At 38.9% G+C, this 26,119-nt stretch overlaps 1 protein-coding gene across 1 annotated transcript in view; it reads left to right on the top strand.

Annotated features, from left to right (window-relative positions):
* The window catches only part of LOC140953131 (intersectin-1-like), a 57,771-nt gene that overhangs the window by 3,359 nt on the left and 28,293 nt on the right, over positions 1-26,119 (top strand). The window contains exons 4-23 of the mRNA XM_073402636.1: positions 332-975; positions 1,688-1,751; positions 2,279-2,538; positions 3,056-3,318; positions 4,753-4,902; positions 5,191-5,331; positions 5,861-5,945; positions 6,551-6,690; positions 6,818-7,010; positions 8,462-8,824; positions 10,387-10,493; positions 11,066-11,344; positions 14,822-15,048; positions 15,587-15,684; positions 16,470-16,633; positions 18,068-18,098; positions 18,756-18,877; positions 21,015-21,131; positions 21,629-21,656; positions 22,864-23,061. Of these exons, the coding sequence (XP_073258737.1) occupies positions 332-975; positions 1,688-1,751; positions 2,279-2,538; positions 3,056-3,318; positions 4,753-4,902; positions 5,191-5,331; positions 5,861-5,945; positions 6,551-6,690; positions 6,818-7,010; positions 8,462-8,824; positions 10,387-10,493; positions 11,066-11,344; positions 14,822-15,048; positions 15,587-15,684; positions 16,470-16,633; positions 18,068-18,098; positions 18,756-18,877; positions 21,015-21,131; positions 21,629-21,656; positions 22,864-23,061 (3,674 nt within the window). The remainder of the gene's footprint in view (positions 1-331; positions 976-1,687; positions 1,752-2,278; positions 2,539-3,055; positions 3,319-4,752; positions 4,903-5,190; positions 5,332-5,860; positions 5,946-6,550; positions 6,691-6,817; positions 7,011-8,461; positions 8,825-10,386; positions 10,494-11,065; positions 11,345-14,821; positions 15,049-15,586; positions 15,685-16,469; positions 16,634-18,067; positions 18,099-18,755; positions 18,878-21,014; positions 21,132-21,628; positions 21,657-22,863; positions 23,062-26,119) is intronic.

The following is a 26,119-nucleotide window of genomic DNA, read 5'->3' as shown; positions in this document are numbered from 1 at the left end:
TAGGGCATGTTTGATTTTTGGCACTTCTGGGACCAAATGAACTGTCCGTAATAAAAGAGGTGTCCTTAAGGAGAGGTTAGACTGTACTCTGTACATGTACACTTCCATACAGTTACATGTCTACAGTCCATACTCCTATTTCTCGATTATTACTAAAAGTGCTTGCATTTCCTTCATATACATGTAAATGAAAGTGTGCTTTATTGGGTTTTCTATGAGGACATAATTTTAACCTCTTTGGATTACATATCACTTGCTTGTACAGTGTACCTTTAATCTGTTTGGAATTACTTTCAGTGACAGTTGTTCTGTTCTTTGTTGTGTTATTCAGGAACCTTGCAGACATAGATCGTGATGGCAAGATGACCATGCAGGAATTCACCATTGCAGTACATCTTATTCAAAGTAAGCTAAAAGGAATTGAACTGCCGACATCACTTCCCAACAGTCTGAGAATGACTTCCATGCCTAGTACTTTTCTTGTGGGTCAGAAAACTAAACCTACAACAGATTGGAGTCAGTCGGGAAATCCACCAGTGTCCAATGGCTTCTCTAAGGTTGGCATGATGACCATGCCACATAAATCTGTTACATCAAGTATTTCCTGGTCTGGAGTGAACCAGTCCCCACCACAAACAAGAGCGGTACCAACCTCTTCTTCTTCAGTCTTTGGTTCATCATTTGGACCATCCTCATCAGCAACCCTTCCGTCAACTTCTCTCTCAGGCTCATTAAACATTGGTATGAGTAGCGGATTTAACGCAGCTTCCTCAAATGCATCATTACTTAATGGACCAGGAAATCAACTTCAAACCAGCTTTGGGCCTGGTTTAGGTAATGTCCAGCGGACGAATTCACTGACTGGAGGTTTTGGCCCAGCACCCGGACCTTATGGGACAATCACTCCTGCACATAGACTTAAATATAACCAAATGTTCAAAGCAAACGACTTTAAAAAGGCAGGATTTCTATCAGGTAGGGATTGTTCAAATTGTGCCTTTGCTGTGATGCTGATCATGTTTTCAGGGGGATGAGAGAGGGCTGGGGTACAGCATGACCAAATAATTTAGATAGTTTAATGTACATCTTCTATTCAAAAATCAGAAAAGGACATCCCAGAAATACATGTAGGGTTACATGTATATGTACTTAACACACTCTGGAGTAGAAATTCAAGCTGGGGTGAGTACAAACACATGTAGATTAAAACCAAAACTCTGTCTTTGGGGTGAAGGGGTCAGGGTTGTCAGAAAGTTTTAAAGTAGACAGCTGAGTTGTCAGAGTAAGTGGCCAGTCCAGGGATATTTTATTTAAAAAATGCCATCCATAAAGAAATGCCAAGCAGGGTAGCCGGCTGATACTAACTAAGGAGGCGGCGATTTTCGCTGGCAGCGGGCTACTTTTGACCACCCCGGGGGGTATGGATATTATTTTCTGGAACCACCTCTAAGTTGTTATGCCTTTCTATAAGAACATTTCTCACTTTCCCGTGATTACGGAGGCACCATCTGAAGGGTTACAGCTGTTGCTTTTTTCATAATCATGATAAATATTTTTAGTTTGTTCTATTTGTCTGGTAGTTACAGGTGAAATTTTATGATTTGCCTGTGGAACTCATGTGCTTTCCATGCATATGTGCACATAGTGAAGCTTTGAGCTTTTTTTTTCTTTTTCATTTTAAATTTAGGTGATCAAGCTAGGAGTATGTTAATTCAATCTGGTCTTTCACAAGGAATTTTAGCTCAAATATGGTGAGGGTTTACAGGATATCATCTATTGTCTTATTGTGAATCTGAAGTGATAAAAACAAGTGTGCATGTACAGCGTACCAAACAACTTGCTTGTTAAGCTGCATGTACCAACTGGTTTAATTTTTGATGGTAAATATAATCATACAAAATAATTATGTACACTGCATATATGCATACATGTGTACTTATATCATTATTGACATCGAAGTAACTTAAGTAGCGTAGGTTTTAATCCCAGTTTACAAAAGATTAAGAATCTGTCAATGAATGCTACCTGGTTTAACTTTAATCTCTGTTTAAGTTTCATTTTTCTTTGTTTCAAAGTATTATAACATACTTTGTTTTTCTTTGTTTCAAAGTAAATATTACATACTTTGAAACAAGAAAAATAAATTGCAACAAGAATAAAGCTAAACCACAGTACAACTGTATATGCACATCACATAACCCAACAAGTAAGTTCATACACTCTTAAGCATGAATTTTGAATTACATGGCACTAACTTTACAATGCATGTTCTTGTCAGGAATCTTTCTGATTTAGACAAAGATGGACAGCTTAATATAGAAGAGTTTGCCTTGGCGATGCACTTTGTTGAGATAGCAAAGCTTGGTCAGCCCCTGCCACCTTCAGTACCACCAGAGCTACTTCCTCCATCATACCAGTCACGACAAGCCACAGTTACTAACTTCCCTCCTGTTCAAGATGGCAGAGAGAGGTCTGACAGTGGTCGGGAAAGAAGTGGAAGTTTGGAAGGCAAATCAAGATCTAACAGTGTGACAATTTGTAAGTGAGGCATTTAATGGACCAGCACATGGAATAAGACCCTTAAATAATTACCAAATTAAGCCTAAAGCAGGTTTGAAAACCTAAGAAAAAAGCAATTCTCATGTTGACTGTAAGTAACTGCTGATCTGATTTTAATAATATTATTGTTTGCAGTACAAAACATTGGAGATTTAAAATTAGTTGGCTATACACAATGTATATATGTATGTATGCAGTATTCACTTAAGTCTTCAGATTCTTAATCTCTTGAGACTTGGCCAAACTAGAATGTTTTATTTCAGATTCAGATATGTTGCTTTTGGACGCAACTTGCTTTGCACGCGGTCATAATTTTGGCACGAGATGATGACAGTGATGCCAAGTTGAAAAGGGCCACTACAAGTCCACGCTGAAGTTCCAATATCATTTTTATTTTCTTAGGCAGGCCAGGCTATGTGTACTTGACTCATGTATTTGACAGTTTCAATAATAATGCCTTTTATCACTAATGGGAATAAATCATTTTTATTCACAGTCACTTTTGAGGACAAGAGAAAAGACAATTTTGAAAAGGGGCGCTTAGAACTTGAAAGAAGGCGCATGGAATTGCAAGAAAAGTTGAAAAAAGAAAAGGATGAGAGGGAGAGGAAAGAGGCATTGGAGGAAGAAAGGAGACAAAGAGCAAAACTTGAAGCTGAACAAAAACGACAAGCTGAGTTAGAGAAGCAGAGGCAGCAGCAGCTTGAAATGGAGAGAGAACAAGAAGCCTTGAGAAAGAAAATGATTCAACAGAGACTTGTAAGAAAATGTTGGATCATTTTACATTTCTGGGAAACTGCCCACCTACAATGTACCCCTTTCTTAACCAACATTGACGCTTAGTTCTTACTTAGAGCAAAGTGTTGGCTAAGGGGAGGGGTAGGTGGGCAGTTTCACGGGAACATAAAATGTTCCAAAATGTTTATACACCTGTGTACTGTACATATTGTCCGTACATTGTACTACATACACCTGTATAAGGCTCTGTTACATTGGTGTCCCAAAGCGGGATTTCCAGACATTGGTTTTGGGACTACAATATTGACCTACTGTGTACAAACATGCTTCCTTGTTAGGGGAAAGGTCGGGAGAGGACAAAGATGGGAAAAAGTGAGCTTTCATGTACATTTTGTGTGTTTTGTAACCTTTGGTTCGGACTTTGTGGAATATATTATTATGCACATGAACGGTGTATTAAAGACGAAGAAGGTGCAAAATCAGTCAAACAAAGATACATTATTGTATTATTAATTTACACATCAGATTGCAAAGCAGTTTTAGCAGGCCTGTATAGAATACATTGTGTAATATTAATGCATTTCAGTTTTTACTTATGCAATTTTTCTTCTTAAAAAAAGGATGCAATAAAGAAGGGAAAATGGCTAATATTAGCACAGACGATAAAAAAATCCTACTGGTAATACATAATGCTGTGGTTGTCAAAGTTGTAACTGAGCCTGATGATTAAACTGTCCATGCACCACTCAGAGATTAAATTAGTGTTGATGATGGAATTTATGAAGGCTTGTCTACTTGAACCATTTAACAGTCATCTTGCCTCCAAATCATCAACAAGAACCAAGAAGTCAACTCGCGACCAACAAATAACTCTGAAATCCATGAAGTAATTGACACAGTTTACTTGTTTAGGATTACTTACCTAGGATTTTGACTTGTTTTTCAAGCTGATTTGAATTTGAAGTTGACCTAAATACAAATATTTGGATCCTAACTGACGATCCTTGCATCCAACTTTTGATTGCCTTGATACACTAAAGCCACCAGTCATGTGTTTAAAATATGATTAAGCGGCAGTTTCAGGGCTGTCAGTAAGAGACGAGGGCTGGGGATTTCCCCCAGCTACTTCGTAGCCCCTGGCTACTTTTAAAGGAAAATAGAAGAATAATAGAACCAAAAGAAATCCCTAGTTGTTTTATTCCCCACCTATATTGTACTTGTTGTGTTTACCCAGCAACTTAAAATCTCAGTGTCATCCCTGAGTTTAGAGAAAATTCATGTTCATGAAAGTTCTTTTCGTTTGTTTTGTGTAGTTAGAACTTTTTAATACAACTTTTATTGACTAGCAGTAGAGTGTATATGTACCCTGCTTACGGTGATGGGAGAAACTGGTACCCATGAAACTTTGTTTCAGTTCCACACTGTCTCTGTTAATATTATTTTGTTGCTTTTTAGGCTGCTCAAATTGAAGCTGAGAGACAACGACAACTAGAATGGGAAAAACGAAAAAAAGAAGAATTATTAAATCACAAGAATTTAGAGCAAGATATTGTCAACAACCTTAAATCAAGGGTTCAGAAATTGGAGGAAGAGTTACTCAAAGTTGTAAGTGTTTTTTGTTGCTGTTATTGTGTCATGAATTAATAAAATGCAAGTGCATAATATTATACTGTACAATATGATTAAGGGAAAATGCATCCTTGTCAGCCTTTGATGACTTTTGGGTAGCTCCTTTACATTTCAAGGTTTGATATATTTTTCTACTAAAACAAGACAATGTAGATAAACTGTATTTCATTCCTAAAGAACTTTTTTGTTTGTTTGAATCCAATTCTTATTGTACATTTTTGTTCGTTTGAATTTGTGACACATTTATTTTTTACTCTTTTCTAGAGCCAGGCCAAAAATGGGGTACAAGAGACCTTAGATAATGAAAGACAGACCTGTATGCAGTGTCAGACATCGCTGAACCTTATAAATCAGAGTAGAGAGATGAGATTTGCAGAAATAAGTAGAGTGCAGTGTGATATCAAGGTAAGTCTAGAATTTCCAGGTTTGGGCCATCCAAAAGAAAGCCCTGAATGGCTACTGATAAACCACTAGAAATTCTCCTGCTGAATTATCTGACAAACAGTATAATGTCAGTCTTACAAAGCATGTTGAGAAAAGTTGCAAGAAAGCAGCAAGGGAGTTGAAGAAAGATAGAGAAGTGGAGCCTGTATAAAATGGTTTTTCTGGAAGTGGCCAAGGTACACTGTAGTGGGCAGACTGAGGTATTCTAAAAGATGCTTGCAGGCTCTCCCCATCTCTCTTTCCATCATTTTTTGTTGCTTGTTTTTCCCTCCTTGTCTGCTTTTTTTGCTTGTCTGCACTGACTGAAAGCCTGGCACAGGCTGATCTCTGAGCAACACTGTACAGTGTATCACATACATGTAACACAGCTCAAAAACCTATTAATACCATTCCTCTAACTGTGACAGGTCACCCATCACAGGTACAAAAATGTAATTGTAACACATATTATTTGTATTGGCATTGTTATTGTGTGTGTTTCTTTTTTTAGGAATCTCAACAAAGAATAGTAGTAATGAAAAAAGAGAGTGAAAGGCTTGCTCAAGAAGTTAATCAATGTGATACGAACAAATTAGGTACCTTGTATTAAATTTTTTTCTTATTTATTCTTTTGTTGCTAATAAAGGGGTTTTGGATTAAAGAACTACATGAAGGAAGTCCTTGTGTATCAGCTCACTCAAAATTAAATTAATGTTTGTGCTGACAGCTATAAAATAATTTTTCCGAGACATTGCACATTTGTTCTTGTACATGTTGTAGTTAATTTTTATTTTTCCATTGTTTCTAGGCATGGTTATGTATGCTAATTAATTTAAAACAAAGGAAAACCAAAAATTAACTGGAATAAAATAATTATTAACTGCAACATATGCGAGTTGTGACTTTCTCAATACTTTCTTTGACATGGACAAGATAAATAGTACAGTGACATGAGTGAACATCAAACAGTGACATGTATCTGTGATAATAGAAATAAATCAACTAACCTCAAAAAAGATGTGAGTCCATGATGGGGCAGCAAGTAAACCACTAATTGCTAAGAATGACCAGCTACTAGAATGATACAACTTGATTTTGTAATACATGTATCATTTCAACTTGCAAGAAGTCGTTTCACTAAGTAAGCATCACACCATTATATGCCTTGTGTAAATTTAAAATAGTGTTACTGAATTTTCAGGGGACACGCATGGGAATTTAATGGCAAGTGTTCAAGATTCACGAGGAAACCTAAGACGACTGCAAACTTTACAGAACAACATGGAGAGAGTCCTTGCTGAAAAGTTAAAAGAATTAGACACAATGAATGCACAAGTCAAAGTAAGTACAAGTAAAGTCATTTAAGAGAGTTTCCTATACCACAGTAATAATTAAGCTATTGTATACCTGTAGCTCAAACACAGACATTCAGACACAAAACTGTAATCCACTTTTACCAATCCTCTAGGACCTGAACACGAGTATTGCGCAACTTTCTGGTCAAAATACCAGACTACAGCAAATTTCAGAAGCAAAGCAGAGAGAATACACCGCTTGGAAACAACGAAAAGATGAGGAAGAGAGGCAGCGAAAGGAGATCGAGGCTAAAAGGAAACGAGAGGAAGAAGAAGCAAGGAGACAAACGGAAAGGGAATTAGAAGGTGAGAGTTGTTTAGTGGAGAGGTTGGGCCGTAATTAGTAGAAGGTTACTGCAGTTCAAACATCGAACTTTTCATGTACTGAATGTAATCCCTTCAGTTAAGGACATGAAAAGATTAACGTTTGAATCAATTAAGTCTGACATATCTAATTTGGGTCAACCTATGAGTTAAGTGCGAGTGGCCCACATGTGGAGCAACATTGTTTCAGTGCTCAGGTCAGATTTTTCATGTGCTCAACCTAATGCATAAATTACTATAATTTATTTTGACTGGTAATCATTTTAGATCATTGCAGATCATGAGAATGAATTGAGTCCAACTAATTATGTTCGATGTCTGAATCAAATGTCAAACTTATAAGATTTGGGTCGAACGACGCGACCGAAATACAGTAAGTATTAGGTTCGGTACATGAAACGTTTTGTGTTTGAACTGATTGCCTCCTGCCAGTTAGGGTTTTTAATTTTGTTGTGTAATATTTGAATTATTGTTTGTTTCTTAGTACTTGAGTGGAGTGTCTGTAAACTAGCTGGATAAGCTAATTTCACTCTTCACTATAAACAAGCCTTTTAAATAACCTTTTCTTTAACTCTGAGGTTGAAAATGAGCCAAACACAACAAAGATACATGTACAGTGTAGGAGGAAGCATCGGATAAATGAGTGGCTCATTTCCCTAAGAGACCAGGGGCCCGTTTCTCGAAAGTCCCGATAATTAACGGGCCCGGTAAGCTGTCTCCGTTTACGTTTAAGATCGAAGTTTCAATAGTTTTACATCTAACGTGATAAAACTATCAGTTAATGAAACGAAATGGAGTAGTTTGCTAGCCAGGACCTGCACTCTTATTCTTTATATTTCAATTTGAATATTTGATTGCGGGCCTGAAAAGTTACCGGGACTTTCGAGAAACGGGCCCCAGCCACTTAAACCTTAATGATGACACATAAGATTATTGAACAGAGGTTTACATTTTATGTGGGAACAATCAATGAACTAAGGACTGCTTTTGACAGCTCATGATGGTTATTCGAATCTTCTGTATAAAGAAGTCTACTACATGTATGATGTTGAAGCATTTGTCACTATCAACAAACAAATGCTTACAAAATGTAAAAGCCAGCAGAACTAAGCCTGTACTCTTAAGTACTCTTATTAATTTGGTTTTCATTAATGTTACATAATTTTTCTTTGTATGTGACACATTTTGCATTATTTTAACACTCTCTTGATGTAAGGTTTTAGTTTGACAGTGTTATGTGTTATAGATGAATTCTGAAAATATAACAACCACTAAAAACATTTTCTATTTTGTTGTTTGTTGCAACTTCCTTTCTTTTTACTGGTTAATTGCTTTTCATGCTTTTTCTTAGCTAGTGCAATCAAATGGCCTTTAAAAGACAGATTTTTCTCATATGACATCACTTTCATCTTTTTCTACATTATTTTATACAGCCATGCACCAAGAACAGGAAAAACAAAGAAAAGAACAGGAAATGAGAAGACGGCTTAATGAAGCCAAACAAGCGGAAGAAGCAAGACGTCAGGAAGACTTCAAAAAACAGCAGCTTATAAAAAAAGATAAGATTCTGGTCCAGCAACAGCAGATGCTGGTAACAAGTCCTCCATCAAAAATCTTACCACCCAGCAGCATATCATCTAACATTGATCCTTTCAGGAGTGTAGCTACCGTGCGACAAATTAGCAGTGAACAGACCAGCACTACCAAGACGTCTGGTGGAGACGTGAAGCAGAAAGTGTTGGCAATGCAACAGTTAATTAAGGAGCAAGGCTCAGATGTTAGAGCACCGCCCACCAGTAAGAATATTAACATATTTAAGAATATTATCAATTTTCTCCTAATGATATCCATAGACTATCATGGGCAAAGTCTATGAGAATTAACAAAATGATCACAAAGAGAAAAATATTTGATCTTTTACCAAATTCTCTCAAATAATTCTTCAAGGAAGTGTATGGAGACCAGTTTGGGGAATTTGTATGTGGATATTGGGACTTAAAGGGTTAAAGAATTAAAATAATTTTAAACTAGAAGTTCTCATTGAGAAGGGAAGTGCTGCCGTGAGTTGCGATGCGAATAGGACAAAGACAGTATGTAGAACAGTTAAACATATGAATTTTTTTCTTAAAGTCAATAACATAGAATTATGATGCACTCAGAGTAAAATACAAAAATGAACCGATCACAATGACAAATATGCTTACATTCAGATACTGACTCGCCAGAGTTTCAACATGATTTTGTAATTCATTTTAACAACAGCAGTGCTGATAGACTATTTCTTCATCGAACAATCATTGTGTACATGACGAGAAGAGTTGCGAACAAATAACGTAAAGACTAAAGGCCAAAACTTGTTTATTCACAGGTCAGGTAGACGTACAGTACACGCCGATCACAACTTACAATCCTGATTTCCGAGATAACAATCTGTGTGACAAAAAATACTCGCTACAACTAATCTTGAAACCTAGCATTAAAAAAAAAAAAACGAAAAAATGTCCCGTACAATAGTTCTTGAACTGTTCTTACCGTTTAGGCTGTTTAAAAAGACAGCAAACATCCGATGTACTACAACTTCTGCACAAATCTTAAACTCACATGAGAACAAAACAAACTGGCGGGTTGCTCTGAAGAGAAAAACAGGCGCGGCAGCTAAGCACTTGCTGATTGGTCACCTTGCTGATTGAACCATGGAACCATTGAACCATCGAACCATCGAACCATCGAACCAAAAAATCTCAAATCGCTCAAGAATATGGGTGCTGCCGGCTGATGCCCGGCAGCAAATATAATTTAATTGTAAGACTTAGGAGGTAAAAGTGCTTAATGGTAGTATTTTGATTATTTTGCTCAAAATCGAAACAACAAAGGACTTCACCACTTTTTTTGTTAGTTCCTTGTTTACGGGGTTCTCCAGAATTTTTTTCTTTTTAAGGAAAAGAAGAGAAAACACATAACTAGGTATATTAGATTAAAAAGACACAGTCTCTGAAATCATGCACTACAGCAACTCATGCATGGGTGCTGCCTTCCTTCCACTAGGGCGGTTGGGGGGAAAGTGGGGGAGGGGGGGGGGGGGCTGGGCTGAAAAGAGCATGACCCAGATTCCTTTGTGTCCCAATGCCAATTGTTCATCGTCATAAACATTATTATAAGGTTTAGGAAAAAAAAAATGAGAATCAAACTAGGTTGAGACCATTAATTTGAACCTTCAAGCCCAAATGCCCAAATATTATTATTAGCTGTGCTGTTTTACTCTTGGCCTATACATGTAGGTACACTGTAAGCAGTTTTCGTTTTCGGCATTATGAATGGACCATCAATTGCTAACTCGTTGTGTTTCTATTATTTGCAGATCTGTTTAAACCAGTGGTTACACCAAAAGAATACTACAAAGCCCTGTATGAGTTTGAACCCAGAAACCCTGATGAGCTGCAGCTGGATGAAGGCGATATTGTTGTGGTAAGATACAGCTTTATAATGTACATTCATGATAACTTAGTAATTCTTATGACAAAACTGTGATCTTTGATGGTCAGCCCTACAGAGGAAAAAGCATTGACTACTCACTTCAAAAAAGTTCCTGAAAATTTTATTTGCAGTCAGTATACAGTACATGTAGATGACTGCTTATCTGGGCAATTATTGGTGACAAAATTATTAATAAAAACTGATTATTTTCTTTCATTGTAAATGATTTGAACCTAGGAGTCATGTCATAAGTCATCTGGGTTGATGTAGCAGATACTTGTAGTACTCTTATTAAACAGTGACTGACATTTTTTTCAACAGTCTGTACAGAACTTAGAGTTGTCTCCCACGCAGCCGTTTTTGTCTCACCACAGAGTGTTGCGTGAAGAGACAGAAACGGCTGCTTGGGAGACTATCACCAGAGTTGCAACTCTGCTAATGACTGACTTATCCAACGTTTGTTGAAACATCAGCTTCTGTCAACAGAAGTCTTTTGAGGACTACACTCACCCAAACGATCATTATTTATGTCAGCTAATCACTGTCTTTCAATTTTCATTCAGATTGACCAAGGTGCAAAAAAACCTCCTCCAGGGTGGCTGTATGGTGAGACAAATGGGAAGAAAGGTCTGTTTCCTGAAAACTATGTGGAAAAAATAACCGAGGAAGAAGCTAAAGGTGCAGGGAAGCAAGACACCATTAGTGTTTCACCTCCAGATAGCTCATCTACAGTCAAGTCGCTTGCTGCAGCACTCAGCATGCAGTTTGCATCTGGGGGCTCTCTTGGTGGGTCAGCTTTTGCTAGTCAAACCTCTTCAAATTCAAATGTCACAGTGGCTGAGGTAAGTGCTAGAGAAAAAAATAATTGTCTCCTCATGATGTAGGAACTATTTGCTTGTGGAATCTAGAATCCAGAAAAATTATGCTTTTGGAATCCAGAATTCTGGGCTTTAGTATCAGGAATACAGGGCTAGAAATCCAAATCGTGGATTTCCGTGCACAGGGCCAGGGGCCCGTTTCTCCTAAGTCCCGATAACTTTTCGGGCCCGAAATCAAATATTCAAATCCGGAAATAAAAAGAATAAGAGCGCGGATCCTGGCTAGCAAATTACTCCATTAATATTTTTGTTTCATTAACCGATAGTTTTGTCATGTTAGATGCAAAACTATTGCAACCTCTATCTTTCATGTAAACAACAAGAGCTTTACAGGCCCGTTAATTATTGGGGCTTTCGAGAAACGGGCCCCAGAACAACCTTTACAAGCTTATTTATATCTACTGGAATGAATACGGTCAAACTTCTTTCTCTTGAGAAAGGGACGTGGCTGTTTAGTAGGAGTCCTGTAAACAATTATATTTTCCTGTCATTTTTCTCTGACTCTAGCTGCTAAAATTAATAGAGTATGATCTCTTATACATGTATTTATAATACACTGTAGAGGTTTGATTGTAGCCCTGCTATACAGTGGAACATCGATATAACAAAGAGCCAAGGGACTGGCAGAATTTGTCCACTATAATGAGGTTTCGTTACATCGTGTTACTTTTGCATTATTTGACTGTTACTGGGGTAAAGAAAATGGTTTGTTATACCGAGGACTTCTTTATTATAGAAGTTGTATCAAGGTTCCACTGTACTCAACAACAAAAACATTAATAAAAAAACCAATAGAAAAATCTGCAATTCAGTCTTCAACCCTGAGTAGGGAACAATTCCTTTTGTTTAGCTGATAAACTGTTCATGTTGTCCTTCAGCAGCATAGGTAAAAATATTAGATCCCTGGTGATGCTGTTGATAGCAAAAGCTTGGATCTCAATTTTGTTTTCTAAACAACAGTTTAGGGTCTCATTAGAACTTATTTTTTATTTTTAGACGTTTTAGTTTGGTAAAAGTGTTGCTGGCTGTTTACTGTAAAAATGAGAGTTTTCTTGATTGTTTCTTTTTATGTTCTTGAAAACTGGGAAATACAATACGTCATTGAAAAGGAAAGATAAAGAAAACACTTGTGCATGGCAGCTGTGGTTAAATCTTATAGTGACTTTTTTTTAAAACTAATTTATTTATATATTTACTTTTATTTGATCTTCATTCATCGTTCATAACTATACGCGAAATTTGGGACCGAGTAAGAAAATATAATTGAACTACCTCGTTATATAAATGAAAGGTACATGTACATCTGTACTTTTCTGGTGGATTATTTTCTTGCTTTCTTGATAAATAAAAAAAAATTGTTTACCGGTAGTGCGCTGCCAAACCTTTGAAAGCCTAATGATTTAACTGTCCATGCACCACTCAGATTGTAAAATGTTGATGGTGGAATATTATGAAGGCTTACCATGTGACACCAATAAATTGCAAATTATCACATTAAGGTGACTCGACCCAGTTTTTTTGGGGGGATACCATCCTAATATGAAGCTCTCTGGTATCCCCACCTGTACTTTTATCGTAAGTCTAACACATAGAATGGATAACATATAGATCAATCTACAATATAACATAAAATTTTTGGCGATCGGAGTAAATGTCACGTGGTTATAATGCCACGCCCCTTTGAGGTCTGAGTCGAAAATCTGCAGTTGCCGGCATTTTTTCGTGAAAATCTCTCGGCTACACATAGTGCGCATTAGTGCCTTACGCTGAACAGAGTTTCACCAAAATCGCAAAGACCCAATTCGAGAAATTCAGCGGTTTCCAAATTTAGGTCATAATTTATGCGAAAATGATAAGCAAACTTTACACGGATTATATCTAATAAACTATGAGATTCATCTCTTTATTTTGGGCATCGTTATAACAGATGGGTCCTTGCAAGTCAGCAAAACGCTTTAGGGCCTTGTAAATGCGCGCAATTTCGAGCAAAGCAAACATATAGAAATTATAGTTTTCGCTATTTGTTGACGTTTGTCAGCGTTTAAGAGTCCTTCTCACGAAAAAAGCATTTTCGTAAAAATTCGTAGTTTTTTTTCCTTCAAATTTTTTCAGGGCCACTATTGATTAACTAACTACCCGGACTCTGAATCTCATGGTCATTGAAAAACTGTGACATTATCTTCTATAAGCCCAAACTTGAGTAAACATTGAAGATTTTTAGCGTTTTGGCTGAGTTTGTGCTTTGGGAGTTGTCTATTGTTTCTAGTCTGTCATTATACCGCATTCTTGTTCAGCACGCGTGCAATGACCGCGCTTGGCTGACTTCCGAATGCTCACCGAGATATAATAATTTTGGTACAGTGAGACAGGCCATCGCGTGATACAAAGAGGTTTAAGTCACAATTTTTAATCAATTCTCGTGCTTCTTGTGCCTTTGCAAAAAAAATCAAGAAGTGCTACACACTAAATCTACTTTCTATTAAAAAAATAACATTTTTTCATAGGTTTAATGCAAGCCAATAATTAAACCAACTCGTGACGGGAATATCTCGGTGAGCATTCGGAAGTAAGCCAAGCGTGGTCATTGCACGCGTGCTGAACAAGAATGCTGTATAATGACAGACAAGAAACAATAGACAACTCCCAAAGCACAAACTCAGCCAAAACGCTAAAAATCTTCAATGTTTACTCAAGTTTGGGCTTATAGAAGATAATGTCACAGTTTTTCAATGACCATGAGATTCAGAGTCCGGGTAGTTAGTTAATCAATAGTGGCCCTGAAAAAATTTGAAGGAAAAAAAACTACGAATTTTTAAGAAAATGCTTTTTTCGTGAGAAGGACTCTTAAACGCTGACAAACGTCAACAAATAGCGAAAACTATAATTTCTATATGTTTGCTTTGCTCGAAATCGCGCGCATTTACAAGGCCCTAAAGCGTTTTGCTGACTTGCAAGGACCCATCTGTTATAACGATGCCCAAAATAAAGAGATAAATCTCATAGTTTATTAGATATAATCCGTGTAAAGTTTGCTTATCATTTTCGCATAAATTATGACCTAAATTTGGAAACCGCTGAATTTCTCGAATTGGGTCTTTGCGATTTTGGTGAAACTCTGTTCAGTGTAAGGCACTAATGCGCACTATGTGTAGCCGAGAGATTTTCACGAAAAAATGCCGGCAACTGCAGATTTTCGACTCAGACCTCAAAGGGGCGTGGCATTATAACCACGTGACATTTACTCCGATCGCCAAAAATTTTATGTTATATTGTAGATTGATCTATATGTTATCCATTCTATGTGTTAGACTTACGATAAAAGTAAAGGTGGGGATACCAGTGATCTTCAAAGTAGGATGGTACGCCCCCCAAAAAACTGGGTCGAGTCACCTTAAATACCTTTTTATAACCGTGTCACAATATTTCCGTTTTCTTTTTTAGACTCCTAAAGCGACAACCAGCCAGCAGTCAACATCAGAAGGTTTCCGAGTTATGGCTTTGTATCCTTACAGAGCGAAAAAGGACGACCACTTATCTTTCAACAAAAATGATGTTATTATTGTAAAAGAACAGCAGGATATGTGGTGGTCTGGGGAACTCAATGGCGATATGGGATGGTTTCCCAAGTCTTATGTTAAACTACTTGGTGGGACCCTCAAAGCTTCCGAGTAAGTTTAGGTCTTAAAAAGAGCTTGAAATGATGATTGGTCTTTTTTTGTCCTTTGGACAAGCTGCTGTCAGTTTTTGCTCGCCTAGGGCAGCTGCATGCAAGTCTTTTAGTACTTAGTTGGATAGAAAACGTGATATCTTCGGCTAGTGATAAGTCAACCATGGCACGCAGAGGTTTTTCTTTTTTCAGTCGCCGAGATGTGGGTGGAAAAACGAGGGGCTGTCAACTTCGAGATGTCTGGATATGGGATGGATGAAAATCTGAGCGATGCGTTAGATAGAGCTTCTCAAATGAAAAGTAATTCTGGTATAGATTCCTAGCAACGTTTGGAAAATTATATGATACTGGAGATCCAATATTCATACCACCTGCATGGTAGTAATTTCCTTTGTTATTAGCAGTATTTCACCAAAAAATTTCTCATTTCGAATCATAAGCTACATGTACTTTTACTATAATGAAGCTATCATTTTAACATGTAGCAGCTTCTGAGAGTGCCTCCCTTTTGTTCACTCTGATTCTTATCTTTTTTGTAGAACAAATGACACAATGGCTAAGGAAATATCAGTTAAAGAAACAACACCTGCTGTCCCTCCCCCTGAAACAAAACCCAGTCATCCTACAACTCTGTTTGGTAAGTTTTATCCCACAGATCCTCACGTCCTCCGAGTCTGTTCACAGTCCCCTCCCCCCGCCCCCCAATTTAACCGCCGCCTTGTTAGCTCAGTTGGGAGAGCGCCGGTCTGCTGAACGGGAGGTCGCGGGTTTAAACCCCGGTTGGACCAACACTTAGGGTCTTTAAATAACTGAGGAGAAAGTACTGCCTTTGTAATGACATCTGCAAATGGTTAGACTTTCTAGTCTTCTCGGATAAGGACGAAAAACCGTAGGTCCCGTCTCACAGCACTTTCACTGATCTGTTCTTGTGGGACGTAAAAGAACCCACACTACTGTTCGAAAAGAGTAGGGGACGTAGACCCCGGTGGTGTGGCCAACCTCTACGGGTTGTGGGATTGGGTAGGGATGGCACCTTGCATGGGACCTATGAGTCCCGTTCATACCTATTCCCTCTGGGCAGGCCTGTGTCCAGAAAAAGCTTGTAAAAAGTAAAATAAAAAATGTTTTCATACGATTATTTCAAATGTACCGAGAGGGAGGGTGTCGGGGTTCCCCGCCTATTGAGCAGATTTGACACTCACCCAAGATGGACACCCGTACTGCGGAGTCTTCGATCTTGACGATCTTACGGCAAAGTAGGGGACTGTGAACAGTCTTTCGTCCCCACTTCTCTCTCCGCTACTCGAAGTTTCGGCTTCGAAATGTCATTGGTTCATGGCGTTGTCATTGGCTATAGGAATTTCCGTTGTTTTGGTATCAAGTCTTTCAGTGCACTAACTTTAATTTCTTTTCTGGCTGCAGAGTGTGTAGCGCTTTACGATTACACCGGTGAGGCCGGCGATCTAAGCTTTACAGCGGGCGATGTGATCAAAGTTCACAAGGATGAAGGTGAATGGTGGGAAGGTAGCTGTAATGGAGAGAAGGGACTTTTCCCTGCTAACTACGTCAAAAAGAAGGATGTTGAGGTAACATTTGTTAGTCTCGTTAACCCTTGTCACTTCCAAGGTTGCTAAAATTCAAATTCATGAAAAGGTAGAGCTTAGTCCACGTCGCAGAGGTAATCGAACCCCGGTTTGTCGCGTCTGTGAGACAGCGCCAAGATCCTTGATCCGGGTTCCCAACGGAATCACGAATTATTGGAAGTGCGTTTTCAATTTCCCTTAAACATGATTTGCCAATCAAACAACGTTGTTTTAAACTGGCCAACCATGGCGTTTACTCAAATCCTGGTACACAGCCGAACGCCCAGAACAAGGATTTCGGCTCTGGCTCTCAGACAGACTTAAACGGAGTTTTTGTTTTCGTCTGAGGCTCGGCTAGCAAAGCTCTGATGTGTAAAACACATAAAAAACAAATGGCATCTATAGACCCATAGTTGGTAAGTAAGACCAGCACCTCGCTGGTCCACTGGACATGTGGAGGTCAAAAGCTTTCAAACGGTACTCTATCTTAAATGGACGGCGCTTGAGGAGGCTATGTTACGCGGTTTTCTCTATTTTTAAAAAGATAAAATGTGTCTTCGCATCAGTTGAATTCCAAAAAAATAATAAAGACAGGGCCTGACATAACGGCCAGTAAACGGACAATGTCCGGTTAAAAACTAGCCGTTGTCTGTTCAAGTTCTTGGATGATCTAACAGTTTGTCCGGTCGTTTACGCCTCTAATGGAAAAAATTCCGATTTTATGTAAGGATGGACATTTTTGGCGATCGTGAAAAAAAAAAACGGAAAATAAAGGAGTGAATGCGGATTCATAATGATGGTTTTGAAAGAGGGCCGCTGTAATGTGCGTTCCGCGCTTTCTGCTTTCAGTGTAATGTTTCATGTACATTAAAAGCCTAGTAAATATTTAAGCATTTCGGAAAGTGGGAGGCTTTTATAGTGATATGAGGTAATAGATAGTATCTGTCCGGCCCAAAATGGGTCGTGTCCGAGCAAGCAAAGCCGTTTGACCGGCGTGAAACGGGAACTATTTAAAGCCCTGAATTGTCTAATTTTGTCATTTTTATACTATATTTAGGCATTGAAACTGTTTCCTGTCATGTGTTGCTGCATGGCGAGAATGGACATGGATAAAAACTTGAAAAAAATTAGGCTAACTTTTTCAAGTGTTAATGCTATACCTCCAAATATCACCAAAACAGTAATTTAAGTTATTGCTCCCTGATGAAATTTGTTTGATATCTTCATTACTCTACAGGAGCATTTTGTATACGGGTAAGGGCTCTAAGTACCCGGGGTCTAAGTAATGACTTCAGCACAGAATTGACCTTTAACAGAAATATCCTCGTGACGTAACCCCTTTCAGTGTTCGTTCGATAAAATGCAGAGGAGCCTTGATCAGTGTTCAGTTTTACTCTTGATTTGGTGGAGTAAAAGTGAATTTTGTTTTTATTTCAGGCACCAAAGGCTGCCCCTCGTATTAAACCAGGTAAGCAGTGAAAATATTTTTCACAGTGCATAATCGTGTGGCATTTACATCACAAATCTTAGTGGGTTTACATGTTGCGGCACCATTATGGCCCGGTTCAGACGCCGTACTTTTCATGAGCCGAACCTAATTCGAATTAAGGCCGACCCAAATTATTTAGACCTGCTGAATTGATTTAGACGCTGATCTTAATTCCAGCCGAACTAAATTCAGAAGGAGAAAAATGCTCATCTCGGTCAAACTGCTTACAAAATACGTTATAAGATTTATGCATCAGGTTCGGTACATGAAAAGTTGGGCGTCTGAATCAAAGGCGTTCCAAAGTCCATCCAAAGACGAAATTCCCGGCCGGGCTAGGCGGAAAGAATTAACGGCTGAGCCGTTCCAAATTGAAAACAGGCGTTCCTAATTGATTCAGAGGCCGAACTTTTCATGTACTTAATTCAATGTATTAGGTTCTGCTCATGAAAAGTGCGGCGTCTGAACCGGGCCTAAGTGACTGGGTGTTCCGACTTTGTTTCATATATTTACTCATGACACAGATAGTTGAGTGAATTATATTTTAGTTAAAAAGTGAGCTGCGAGAGAAAAATTTCTGTTTTTATCTTTCTTTTATAATCGCAGCAAGTAAAACCTTACGGTTTTCTCTCTTTTCAGAAATTGCTACCGTGACGACGGCGTACAACGCAGTGACAGCAGATCAGCTGTCACTCTCACCTGGACAGTTGATCCTGGTCAAAAGAAAACACCCTGATGGCTGGTGGGAAGGAGAACTTCAGGTAATGTCATGGCGCCAGCCAGTCAGTTGGAAAGGACTGGTGCCGGCAGCAAAAAGCGTTATCAATAGGCCATTTCCGAGTTCCCCCGAGCCTCTGTTTCAAAACGAGGTTAAGTACTCAGCCTTTGATATGGAAATCATTTTTCATTCTCATGCAAATAAAACTCATTTTCACAAGAAAGGTTGTGCACCAAGCCTCATTTTGAAAGTGAACTCGCAAGTGGCCTAAAAGGGAAATTTAGTGACTGCATTTCTTTTTACCTTGCTACGATTTGATTGGTTGGAACATATGGCACCACGCTGTCAAACAATCAAAGTATTATCACAACTGGACCTATCTTAAGATGGTTCTACGTGTTTTCCCGCGCTTGACAACACTTAACAGCTGCATGTTCATTTTTTCTTCAAGTATATCTGTTCATTGGGTTGTGCTGACCGTCTGTGTGATTGGCAGGCTTCCTCTGTACTAATCAGTACCTACCATATTTTCTAGCTTTGTGCCAGTTCTAAAGGAAGAAGGTAGACATGCCCCTCGGGCATATATTTCTCTTATGATAAGCCTAGGTACACGACTGTCAAAAACGCATTCAAGTAGCGGGCGCAAATAAACTGCGGATTCAAATGCCGGGTCCACAATGGCAGGTTTCAAGTAACACTGGGAGCATTTAGTGTAGAGAATATGTTAAAAGGATTTCAATTTCCTGCACATTATTTGAATAGTTCATTTTAATAAAGATATCCACCGCTATCCTAGTCCGCTAAAGCTTTTACCTGCGTGGCAGGAGCAAAAAGGGGAGGGGGAAGTGGGAGGGATAGATAGATAGATAGATAGATAGCTTTATTAAAAATCCATTGCAGCCCAAGGGCTGGATTACGGACTGTACAATACGTTGAATACTAAGACTAACTATTATAAATAAATATCAGTAAATAAATAAAACAAAGGAACAAAATACAACGTCATGAAATTTAAGAAAATAGCCGCGAATTTACAATAAAACCATTAGAAAATAGCCGCGTTATGCATGATAAAACTATTCATTAGTCTATTTGTTCTACAAAGAGGAACGTTAAAAACGCGCTTACTCCTTAAGGCTACAGTACTAAGATTACGTGGCGGCAAAAGGCCATGTAATTTGTGGAGGCTGTTGTCCTTAATCTCATTGAATAGGCGCTCTGTCAGCCATTGGCGCCGTTGGTGGAGGGTGGCAATATTGCACTCTTTTAGAGCCTCTTGATAGCCTAAATCAGGGAAAATAATTCTAAGTGCACGGCGCTGAATTTTCTCTAGCTCTTCAGAGAGATACTCAGGCAGACCATTGTGGAAAACTTGGCAGGCATATTCAGACATGGGCCGGATACACGTAGTATAGAAACAAAGTAGCTGCGCAGGATCTCCTTTTGCACGCTTAAGCTGCCTTAATAGGTATAGCCTAGAGGCTCCTTTTTTGATAACATTCTCTATGTGAGCGTTCCACTTTAGATTGTTAGAAATTGTGAGACCAAGAAGTTTTGCGCTAGTTACAACCTCAATTGGTTTGTTGTTAATAGTAACTGTTTCGAAAGGATCTACAGACCTTGAGAAACTTATCTGCAACTCTTTACACTTGGTCTCATTCAACTGGAACTTATCTATTTCGGCTTGCCTAACTAGGTCGTCTACAGCAAATTGGATTCCACTTGGTTGGCCCTTGTGGACTGTCTCGGCCATCGATGTGTCATCGACGTACTTCCAAAGGTTGACACCATTGACATTGATGTCATTTATCATTACCAGGAAGAGCCAGGGCCCCAATTTTGTCCCCTGCGGGACACCTGCCCTGACAGATCCCCAATCCGAGTAGCAATCGTGGGCGAGTTTCACTCGTTGCTTCCTGTCAGTAAGAAAATCTGCAATCCAGTCCAGCACCCAAGGTGGTAGCTCATAATCAGTAAGTTTAGCCATAAGAATGGCGTGGTCGATGAGATCGAATGCTTTCCTAAAGTCAAAGAGCACCACGCGCACAGTAGAACCGTTGCCGTAGAAAAGCTTTCCCCCTATCCCCTACCCCTTTCGACGCCTGCTACGGAGGCTATTAGAGCTTAAGCGTCCTTTACGGCTTGACTGAATTTGTTTTCTATATTTTGTCTTTAAAAAGGCTCGTGGTAAGAAACGACAGAGTGGTTTGTTTCCGGGAAATCACGTGAAAATCTTGGACAGAAAAGCTTCCGGTGGTGGGACATCGGGCCCAGTATCCTCTCCTATCACTGAAAGTGTGAGTAGAATTTACTTACCCCACCCCAGTTGTTCAAAAGCTGGATAGCGCTATCCACCGGTTAAATCACTATCCAGTGGATAAATATTAGGGAAACCAATTGTGCTATCCACTGGATAGTGATTTATCCTGTAGATAGCGCTGTCCACCTTTTCAACAACTGGGACTTGCTCTTTTCTTTAACTATCAACATTGTCTTTATTTTCACTATGTACATCATGTTTATAAAGCTTTTTACATTCCGCGAGGAGATCAAGTGCCAAACGCACAAAGTAATTTAACTGTACATCTCTATAAAGTGCTTTGCGAAGTCAGTTGTAGAGAGATCGACGGGAATCCATTTTTAAACCCAAACACGGCACAAAAAGGCTACATTGATGAAAGGCGAGTGTCATCACATACGCCACCCAAAGATTGGAGTAGGTTGTGGTTTTGGACCGCATAACAGTCGTGGAGAGGTTGAAAAACGCTAACACATAGTTTTCTTTTATTTACAGGTCTACAGTGTCCCATTCCCGGCAAAAGGTACATAGTGTCATTTTATGAACTTACTTCCTCTTTAGACCGGAAAAAAGTGAAGTGTACGCCGTAGAAACGTTGTTTAGTTTAGAATGGCGAATGATATCATCGGATAAAAAGTGCATATCGGATGTTATATTGAAATGTTAAGAAGCAAGCACAAGTACAGTTGTATCCAAGTAAAGAAAATAAATAAATAAAAATTCTAAAATCTAATATTTGGACAAGTACGTTTTACTTAAAAATTGTTATTTTAAAAAACTTTTTAAGAAGTTTATACAAGTAAATTAGGTTTAAAAGATCTAAAATCCAATATCTATCTATAATAACGTTTTTTCAGCATAATCACAAATGTATTTAATGGTAAAAGCTGGTGTCTCTCTCCCGCTTACCCTGAACAATTTTTTGCCCCCGCTCAAGTTGCCCGTAGGAACAGTGGTAGCCGGTCATTTCGCCCCGGTTACTTGGCCCCCTATTTTCGAGTTATTTATTAGCCCCATGCGTGAGTTACTTAGCCCCCTCGACTTAAAAAACATACAAGATTTATTTAATACGTGAGTCACTTTTAGTCGCTTAGTTTGGTTAGGGAGATGGGAGATTGGTTGAAAAATCACGATTGAAAGATGTTAGTACGTATGATCGGGTTTTTTATTGCTTATGTTGGGATTGTCCGAATTTGATCGCCTGGTGAGGACCAGGCCCCAGTTGTTCATAAGGTAGACATCTCTATCGACTGGATAAATCTCCACCCACTGGATATCGCAATTGTTTTTCTTAATGCTTATCCGTTGGATAGTGATTTATCCGGTGGATAGCGCTATCTAACGTTTGTACCACGCGGTTGAAACCGCTTGATCAGCAGCAAAGTGGGACAAGGAATAAAGGAGAACCTTTTAACCCTTTCACTGCCAAATGTGACCAAGAGCAAAATTCAACAAAAATTTCCAAATTTCATTTTGTAAAATTTTGAAAAACAAATAGTAGCATGTAAAAGTACAGGGAGAGAGGTTTAATTTGAATGGTCACTCCATAGCATTTCGTCCACAGACTCAAAAGTTAGAGCCACCTTACAAAACTCCTTTATTCACGCTGGCGGTGAAAAGGTTAATTAATGATAGCAGCTTCAGCCTCGTCCAATATTTATCCATTGTTTGTTGTTACGTAAATTGGATCAGCTCACTATTTTCTTTTTTGTTCTCCCCTTATTTTTCAGCCAAACTCGAGCAGGTGTTGGCCATGTTCCCTTACACCGCCCAAAACCTAGATGAACTCACCTTTTACAAGGGAAGCGTTATTAACGTTGTAAGCAAAGAAGGGGAATGGTGGAAAGGCGAAATGAATGGACAAACTGGCATGTTTCCGTCGAATTACGTTCAGCCACTGAGCGACTTGAATATGGGTACCACGCAATGTAAGTCTGGGGTTGAGGTCGTTATTTGAGTTGACCTTTTTCAACTCCTTAGATGCAGTCGAAGTTCTCGCAAGCGACCACCGCGGAAATTCGAAAAAGTGGTCGTAACTAGAGCTGGTCGCTCACGAGAATGAGCTCAGTAAGGGACTGGTCAAAAAGTATAGGGGGGGGGGGGTGGGCCGGAGCAGAGAGGGGGTGGGTCATGAGGTTTTGAGCCTTGTGCAAGGGGTGGGTCGTGCAATTTTCAGCTCCCCTTAGGGGGTGGGTCACCCTATTTTTTACTAACTACTAACGAGACAGTTGACTACACTTGTTATATAAAACACAGCCAACTGGAATTATTGCTAAAATACTCACAAACCTGTTGTGCGAGAAAATACAAAGGTTGACAGGCCGCACATCTATACGGGCGTGGAACCCTCTGTTAACCTTTTTTTTTTCGGCTCTAACGAGCATGTCCTTTAACGATTTCCTTTTTTCGTAAGGAAATGATTGGTGGTTCTTTAAAAATTTATTGAAGTTATAGTTGGTTTTGTATAAGATTCCATTTTTTCATTCAAGCTTCCTTTATAGTAGACTCTGAGAGCTGGTATTGTGTCACGAATGGCAATATTTCTTTTTCCTCCTTGTTGTCTTGTTTTAGGAGTTTAGACTCCCTTTTGTGAATTTTATTTCTGATAGTAGGTTTTCTATCAAAGATAGGGGGCACCCAACGAGAATATAGTTCAAAACCAATTTAAACAGTAGATATATAGGCATATTTTTATCCCCCCAAAATTTTCCATCTGTTCGGATCTCCTAGCTGAAAGTCTAGTGATACGGAAATTATAGGGATCAAAACTTACTTTTTCGAAAATTTCAGCCAGAAAAAAGGGTCCCGAAGATTCTAGGTGACCTTTTTAGGGTAAAAAATCCGTTAAAAATGAGCAATTATACCGTTTTTTTAGATGTTCGAAAATCCTAGGAGGGGCAGACAAGCAAGAAGTTTTACAACAAATGTTCCGAAAATTCTAGATCTCAAATCGTCTTTCGAACAGATATTTTCCGAAAATTGACGTTGGGTGCCCCTGAAAGATTGTGGGTAGCCTCCGTCCGTCAAGCGTTTTTTTTTTTAATTTGAATTATTTTCCTCAAAGGTTGTTTCTGAGGAGTTTTTTCGTAGGATTCTTAAGGCTTCTCCTTTGACAAATTCTTTTTTTAACATTTGGAGGGTGACACGAGGTGAAATGTGTATGCAAGAAGCTTTCCGTTTGTTTAAAATGTGTCTTTGTATCAAGGATAGATTTTTCCTATTTCCTTGAATCTTGTGCCTTTGTATACAACCGTGTCTAAAACGCAGTCTCAGTGTCAAATGTTTCGGCCGTGAATTCAATAGTTGGGTGATGTAAGCTTGCTTGTTCAATGAAGGCTTCGATGTCTGGTTTACTCATGTCCCATACGGAAAAGATATCGTGCATGTGGCATTTCCAAACTGTTGTTCTAAAGACAGTTTTGCTTAGAGTCGTTGTTTCAATATATGTCATGAAAACACTGGAAAAGGAATCAAAACTGCTGTCTTTGTGCCATTGCAGTTCCATGGTTTTGTAGGTAGTGCTTTCCACTGAAGTGGAAGAAATTTTCTTTGAGGATTAATCTAAGCAATTCCGGCAAGTAATGTGTAGGAATGGGTTGTCTTTGTTGAAATTTTCATATGCTTTGTGATAGATAATTTCAATATACCCTCGTTTTGCTGTGTATTTGTCAAGACTCATTACGTCCATTGAACAAGAAATGTTCGGTTTTTCATATTCGTCTTTTCAGTGAAAGGTATGATTTCTGTGATTTTGATATTGGTTGTAGCAGTGTATTAACAAATTTTGTCAAGCACAGAACAAGGTTTTATTGGATAATTAAGAGGAAACCGAACATCCATGTTTTAACTAGGGGGTGGGTCATGCAATTTCCAACCTTGCTTTAGGGCTGGGTCAGTCATTTTTGTGCCGAAGGGAGGGGGTGGGTCATGTGTTTTTTACCAACCACATTTCCAAATGCTCCGGCCCACCCCCCCCCCCCCCCCCCCATACTTTTTGACCAGTCCCTAAATCATTAACAATTCATAAAGAAAAAAAAACAAAAGAATTTTTAAAATGTTTAGTGAGTGTTTTTATATCTGATATAGACACGGCTAAACTGTACGTCCAATGTTTTAGACCGTTAGAGCCGTGTGCAGTTTCATTAAAGTGTTAATTTATACGAATAAGACCATGAGTGGTCGCTTACGAGAGCTTAAAAAAAAGGAAAGGTCCAGTTGGGTAATCCTAAAAGTGGTCGCGGTCGCTTACGAGAGCTCTTCATTACAAACGGGGTTTCACAAAGGTGGTCGTAACGAGAGATGATTGCTTACGAGAGTGATTGCAAGAAGGGCTTCGACTGTATTAAATACTTGTAGAAAGCTGTCGGATGTCTTTAGACCTTTCTTTTGTTACTAAAATTACCTTTCCTCGCTACTGAGTCCTTGAAGCCGAAGTTATCATAGGTCAGCTTCGAAATCGCCGAGAAGACGTTCAGTTTTCCCTCAGACCAAACAACTGTTGCCATCGGACAATGTCCGACTACAATTGGCCTACTTCCGGAGAAGTCCGGATTGTGACAAGAAGAAGAAGATTATCATTAATTTTGTAAATGAATGAAATCTAGCTTGAGGGTAGTTCTAACGAAGCCTTAGCCTTTCGAGAAAGAAAAAATATTTGTAGCTCTGCCCTTGTGAGAGAGTAGGTTGAGAGGAGACACAACAAAATCTTTCTCCAATATTTGTACTCTACCGAGGACCTCAAAAGTCAATTTTGGAGCCATGTTCTGTAGTTCGGAGACTATTCTTATGATACTTCTTTGGCAGTTCTTTGACTTGGTGCTATTCACTTATTGTTGTTGCAACTTTTGAGCCGTTGGATAATATCCTGTGGCGTGACCATTCAAATGAAACTTATAACCTCTTCAGCAGTACTTTCACATGGTACTATTTATTTAGAAGGAAATCCTATGGTGTGACCGTATAAATGAAATCTCTTGAGCATTACTC

The sequence above is a fragment of the Porites lutea genome, chromosome 1 (assembly GCF_958299795.1).
Source record: "Porites lutea chromosome 1, jaPorLute2.1, whole genome shotgun sequence".
NCBI lineage: Eukaryota > Metazoa > Cnidaria > Anthozoa > Scleractinia > Poritidae > Porites > Porites lutea.
The sequence above is the reverse complement of the archived record's forward strand: the minus strand, read 5'-3'. Positions and strand labels throughout refer to the sequence as shown.